This window comes from Anopheles arabiensis, chromosome 2, assembly GCF_016920715.1.
Source record: "Anopheles arabiensis isolate DONGOLA chromosome 2, AaraD3, whole genome shotgun sequence".
NCBI classification, from domain to species: Eukaryota; Metazoa; Arthropoda; class Insecta; order Diptera; family Culicidae; genus Anopheles; species Anopheles arabiensis.
In genome coordinates, this window is record NC_053517.1 from 53,044,164 (window position 1) to 53,050,168 (window position 6,005).

General features: G+C 45.9%; 1 protein-coding gene across 1 annotated transcript; it reads right to left on the reverse strand.

Annotated features, from left to right (window-relative positions):
* Nucleotides 1–350: 350 nt before the first annotated feature.
* Nucleotides 351–1,207, reverse strand: LOC120894586 (glutathione S-transferase D5-like). The gene is made up of 2 exons (XM_040297272.1): nucleotides 1,039–1,207; nucleotides 351–945 (listed from the first exon to the last, which is right to left on the reverse strand). The coding sequence occupies exons 1-2, from the start codon at nucleotides 1,168–1,170 to the stop codon at nucleotides 442–444; spliced, it is 636 nt and encodes a 211-aa protein (XP_040153206.1). The 5' UTR covers nucleotides 1,171–1,207; the 3' UTR covers nucleotides 351–441.
* Between the last annotated feature and the right edge of the window lie 4,798 nt (nucleotides 1,208–6,005).

The window sequence follows — 6,005 nt, forward strand, 5'->3', positions numbered from 1 at the left end:
ACAACTGTTGTTTAAATAAAAATCATGACATAATTAGTTGCCTAGGTATTGTTTGCCAATTGTTGTATATATAAAGAGCATCTTAGTGCTTCCGCATATTTGACATGATAGACAACCGTTGTCGGTCAGGTCTGGCCTGTACACCCTGACATCCTGACAATATTTTAGTATGCTGACCATCACGGCACGAAGTGGTCAGGTCAGTAATAAGGACTATACTCTGTTTATAACAGTAGTTCTCGTCGATAACACGTGATTGAAGATCAGTTACATGGCGCAAAATGTTGCTAAACATACAACTAATTGTTTTCTCAACAAATATCTTAATAATATTACGATCAACCTCAATATGTTTGTTCCCCTTCTCATGAGTATATTAAGCTCTGTGTTCAATAAATTCGAGACAAATGCACCGCGTCAACCGCCACCGTATTTTCCTTCCTACAGCGTTTTAATGTACTCCATGCTCTTCTCGTACAGCTCCTTGTGGAACTCGCCGTAGTCCGGAAGCTCACCGGTAACACGAGCGACCCAGGCCGTAATGCCCGGGAAGGCGGCCAGATCGTACTTGATGCCGGTTAGCAGCGTCACACTGCTCAGCAGACAGATATCGGCGATCGTTAGATGATCGCTGGCGACGAACGCTCGCTCCTTCACGAACGACTCCAACAATCCAAGCGCTTTCTTCAGCCGCTGCTGCATTTCTTCCGTTGGTTCGAGCTTTTTCTTCAAAATACACTCCACGTACTCGATGGCACTCTTGAACATTAGGCCATTATCGAAGAACAGCCGTTGGTTCACGACGGACCGTACCTTCGGATCGCGCGGGTAGAGCGCATCGTCGCCATTGCCGTACTTCTCCACCAGATAGATGGCGATCGCGTACGACTCCCAAATGACGTGTCCATCCTCAACGAACGTCGGTATGGTGTGTTGGGGATTGAACTAAAGGGCGGTAACACAGAGCGGCCAATGATTAATGAAGCTTAATGAAGCGCACATTCGTTCGGCGTTCCCCGTTTCCGTTGCCTCACTAACCTTCCGCAACTGTTCGCGCACTTCCGGGAGATGAGGATTCACTTCCTTTAGGTCGAACGTGATGCCCAGTTTTTTGCCCACGAGCAGCACGCTCTGGCACGGTGGCGACACAATGTTGTAGTACAGCTCCATTCAGGGGTTTTGGGTAGGGTACGCACCTACGTATCGCTAAAGCACGACTGATATGGATCCATCCATCGGTAGCGTAGTTTTATACATTTGACGTTGAAATTCGAACCTGTCCCCCAAACACCACGAACCACACACACACAACGAAACGAAATACACACCTCATTTGAGGATTAGAGGAGAAGAATCGGTGTACAATGTACATGATGAAATGTTTTGGGCCCGTTGCGGTACTTCTCGGACTCGGGCCTTCAAGTGGCTTCAAATCAAACATATTCAAGAATCGTCCAACACCGGTCGACATCAACGGGTGGAATGATTGAGCTTCTACTTTTTTTCGTTCGTATGAAAATGACTGTTTAATTGCGATGCCAAGACAGACAGTCTAAACAACTCTTTTAGCGTTTTATGCGTAGTCAACTGATGCAAAAATGAATGAAAATGTTGCAACACTAAATTAAATGGTAAAAGATCGCTAATTGTTTATGCTTGGTCTGTTTGCGCAAAAAGCTTCTCCGTTTGGTTTCGTTCATTACATCACTCCCTTTTTACGTTATCTTATCGTTTTTCTACCATTATTTTTGTGTTTCCCTGTTAGTTAGTTATTGATTGGCGTTATCTTTTAGATTGACGACGCGAAGAAGAGTTCCGTAACGATTAAGCGCATTTTGTGCTATCAGAACCTCATTAACTCAATTCATGTGTGGATTTTGTTTTTAAATTTAAGTTCTTTATTCATATTAAAACATTTCTTTTAAATAAGGCTTAGATCATTTAGAAATGGGGCACTTTGCATTGCGTGTATCTTTTATATCATTAATCCAATTTCGTTGTTTGGAAGAATCATAGGTTTTGTTGTAATGTATTTAAAAAAAATATATATGAAACAATATGCTTTGCCTTTTCGAATAAATTCCCGAATTTTTCTATTGATACTGCCTATAAACCGGCGTACACATGCTGCTTCATTCACTGAACTGGCTAGTAATTTCCGCCAATTCTACATTTGTATGATGCGCTTAGGTACTGCTCCCTTTTTTCTCAAATTATTGATTCATTATTGCCCAATATCGCTCTATTTGGCGAAACTGGGGGCTATTTGGTGGAATCAGGTTTTCTGATATGAGTTTCACACCAACGTTGTTCCATTGTAGCACGTCCTTGCTATAACGACGGCCTGACTGGACCAGCACGAGTCCTAATAAATGGCAAAATTCGTTTCTTAAGGCACTTTTTCTTATACAAAACCAAATGCATGTCCTTATTCGTCATTTTTCATCATCCATCAAAATGCAACCATGCGGTTTGGTCAGCAACTGATCGTACAGCTTCCGAGTCCTTGTACAGCGAGTTTCTGGCCGTTGTTTGTAGTTTCGTGTTTCGATTTAGATGTTTACTGGCTCGAAAACACTTAAAACCTTCTCGTTGGTTTCAGAGTGTGGATGCGGGCCAGATTGTCCACTGCACTATTCCCGGCCGGATCGTGCGTGTTCATATCGAGCTCATGCAACTCGGCAATGGTCAGAAGGCGGCGCATATCGTTAATCTTCGGAGCGATGTTGTGCCGGGTGGCTTCAATCGTTTTGTTGATCTGTTTGATTGTTTCTGCATTCGGTGCGATCGGTAGATAGCAATTGCTCTGTAGGAAAAGTTCCATTATAATTCTTAGATGTTAGAATTGTCATGTAATTATCGTGTCTTGGCTTACCGGCAGCATGCTTTTCCTTTCGCTCAGGACCAGCACCGGTAAGTCGGCGTGATAATCGATCTGGTTGATGTAGTCCTACTTTACCCATGGGGATCTGAAAAAAGTACGTTAGAAACATTAAAAGAATTATTATCTAGGTGCAAAAGGTATCGTGTTCATGTTTTCGTGCGTAATAGGCAGAAAGTGGCTGGCGGGAAGTAGCACCTCGAACAGCCCGTACAGGGATCGTGTGTATCCGGACAACACTTCCGCTGGAATATTGCTCAGATCAGATTCAGACAAAACTGTTCTCTACATTCCCCATAGTCCCGTTTGTACACGGACAATACAAGATGGCAGATCAGATAGTCGGAGGCAACACCGTCCCCAAACAGACACTGGGTGAGCAGGTTGCGCAGATCCTTGTATGTCGTTGGACGCATCCTGGGAAGCATGGTCGATTCCAATGGGGGTAGCTTACGCACACTCATGGCTGTGGGATGTGTTGTCTCATGTTCGGTAAAATTGCACTCGAACTCCTCCATCCCCGTGTTGTCTCCAGTGCCGTCAAGTGCCGGATCGACCCTAAGGAAGCCTGCTACTTCGATGACGATGTTGATCGGTCAGTCGTGGTAGTTGCTGTTCAGCTTCACCAAGCATGTCTTCGCGGGGCGGTTATTCACATCAAGGCGATCTCAACCAATCTCCTGTCCCATCCCCGTTCCTTGCCGCCCATGGATTCTGGCCTGGCACAGTAACAACCAACCAGTGTCTTTCGTTGATCGAACGTTATGTCATCCCGTACCGTTTCGGTAACACCGTTAAACACCAACATATTACGATACTTGTCATTCTGCTGGCGTACGACCGACTTACTGTGGACAGTATACCTCACCAGATAGCACTCCTGGTTCTGCATGTCCTGTACATATCACCATGCCGCAGAACCGAACGAATCTACCGCACGGCAGGTTAGCCAGCTCGGTACAGTTAAGAAGGGCCGTAGTCTCAATTTTTAACAAAAGTTCAACGTGCTAGACCTGATTGGGTATCCATTCAGTGTTTTGGTATTAACTATTTCTACAATTCTAATAACAACAAACACAACTAAAACATATTTCTCTTGACCCGTTCCATTCATCTACGAGGGTTAAACACTACAGAGCCACAGATTAAATGGTTTATTATCAAATCTACTAGTGACTTGATTCAAAATTATTGCGTTTCTGTTGTTTCAATTGAACTTCGGGCGGTCAGAGGGCGGCACTAAAGTCGTGAGAAACAAAGGAACAAACCATGATGATAAAAGTCTTATCTTAATACAATGCATAACATATTCCAAACCATCATATAAGATTCCAAGACATGTCGAAGACCCAATTCCTTCGAATAATCAGCGTATTGGCCATCCTTCTGACACCAATTGTATGTCAAACAGGCAACTAAAGCTTTCCTTGACCGAAAATCAAATATAACCCAAGAATCGCTGCACTTGAGTTGAGATGACTAATGAGCTGGGAATAAAGGGGTGAATCATTGTATAGGAGTTATGTTGCAAAGCATTATATCTGGTCCTTTTATGATTTGAAAGCGTGCATTGTTAGGAAAACTTTACTCCCATGACCACCATTTAACCGCCATTTGCCGCAACGAGGAGGGAGATATCCTGTCGGACGAGCGAGAGGTGATCGACAGGTGGAAGTGCTACTTCGACGGACACCTGAATAGAGCAGATAGCGGAACAGAAGTAGGAAGCAGAGGAGAGCAGCCCTACGACAGCCAACATGACGATGACGAAGTGCCCCCGCCATCTTTGGACGAAGTCGTTGGTGCCATCAAACAGCTGAAGTGTAACAAGTCAGCTGGCAGCGATGGTCTAGAGGCCGAACTGTTCAAGATGGGTCCGGAGCGGCTTGCCGTCATCATGCATCGGCTGATTGTGAGGATTTGGGATCAGGAAGAACTGCCGGACGAGTGGAAACTGGGTGTGATACACCCAGTGTACAAATAGGGCGACAGGCTGGACTGTGCCAACTTCCGAGCCATCACAGTCCTGAATGCTGCCTGCAAGATGCTGTCTCGAATACTCTTCTGCAGACTTTCGCCCCTTGCTACTGATTTCGACATCTGGGGCACGATTTTCCTCCGATCTCTCCAATTCCTTGGCTTCGTGGATGACATCGACATTATCCGACGTACAACTGTGGCGGTGTGCGAAGCGTACACCCGACTGAAACGCGAGGCCGAGAGGATTGGATTGAGGATCAATGCGACGAAGACAATGTACCTGCTTGCCGGGGGCTCTGTACGTGATAGAGCCCGACTCGGAAGCAGAGTATCAGTTGACGGCGATGATCTCGAGGTGGTAGAGGAGTTCTGCTACCTTGGTACGATCGTAACTTTGGACAACACCGGTAGCAGCGAAATCCGAAGGCGCATTGTTCAGCGAAGTCGTGCCTACTACGGGCTCCACAAACTTCTGCGATCCAGAAGACTCCAGTAACACACGAAATGCGCCATATATCGCACACTGATTCGTCCGGTAGTCCTCTACGGGTACGAGTCTTGGACTATGCTAACGGAGGACGCGGGTGCTAAGGACTATCTTTGGCGGTGTGTGCGAGCAGGGCGTGTGGAGAAGGAGGATGAACCACGAGCTAGCTGAGCTGTTTGGCGGTGCTGATATCCTGACGGTCATCAAAGCCGGAAGGATACGATGGCTGGGACACGTGATGAGGATGTCGGACAGGAGGGTGCTCGTCAGCGACCCGTTCGGCACCAGGCGTAGAGGAGTTCAACAGCCACAGCGAGCTCGTTGGGTGGATCAGGTGGAGTCGAACCTGTCGGAGATCGGATGCAGCCGTGGTTGGAGGACTGCAGCCCAGGACCGAGTTTCCTGGAAACGGATTGGCAACCTGGCCATGACTATTAGACGTGCTCAAAGAAGATTCAAACAATTTTAAGGATCGTTAGGTAATTATTGAACATGTTGAGGCCAATTTGAAGACATAAGTACTCGTAGGTATCAGTGGACAAACAAAACGAACAAACCATCAAGTATCTAAATTACAGCGCAACAAATTGGCATGTATGTTCTCCAGAAAGTAAGACCCAAAATTTCGGAAATGCTGCAAACAACGATTGACGCACA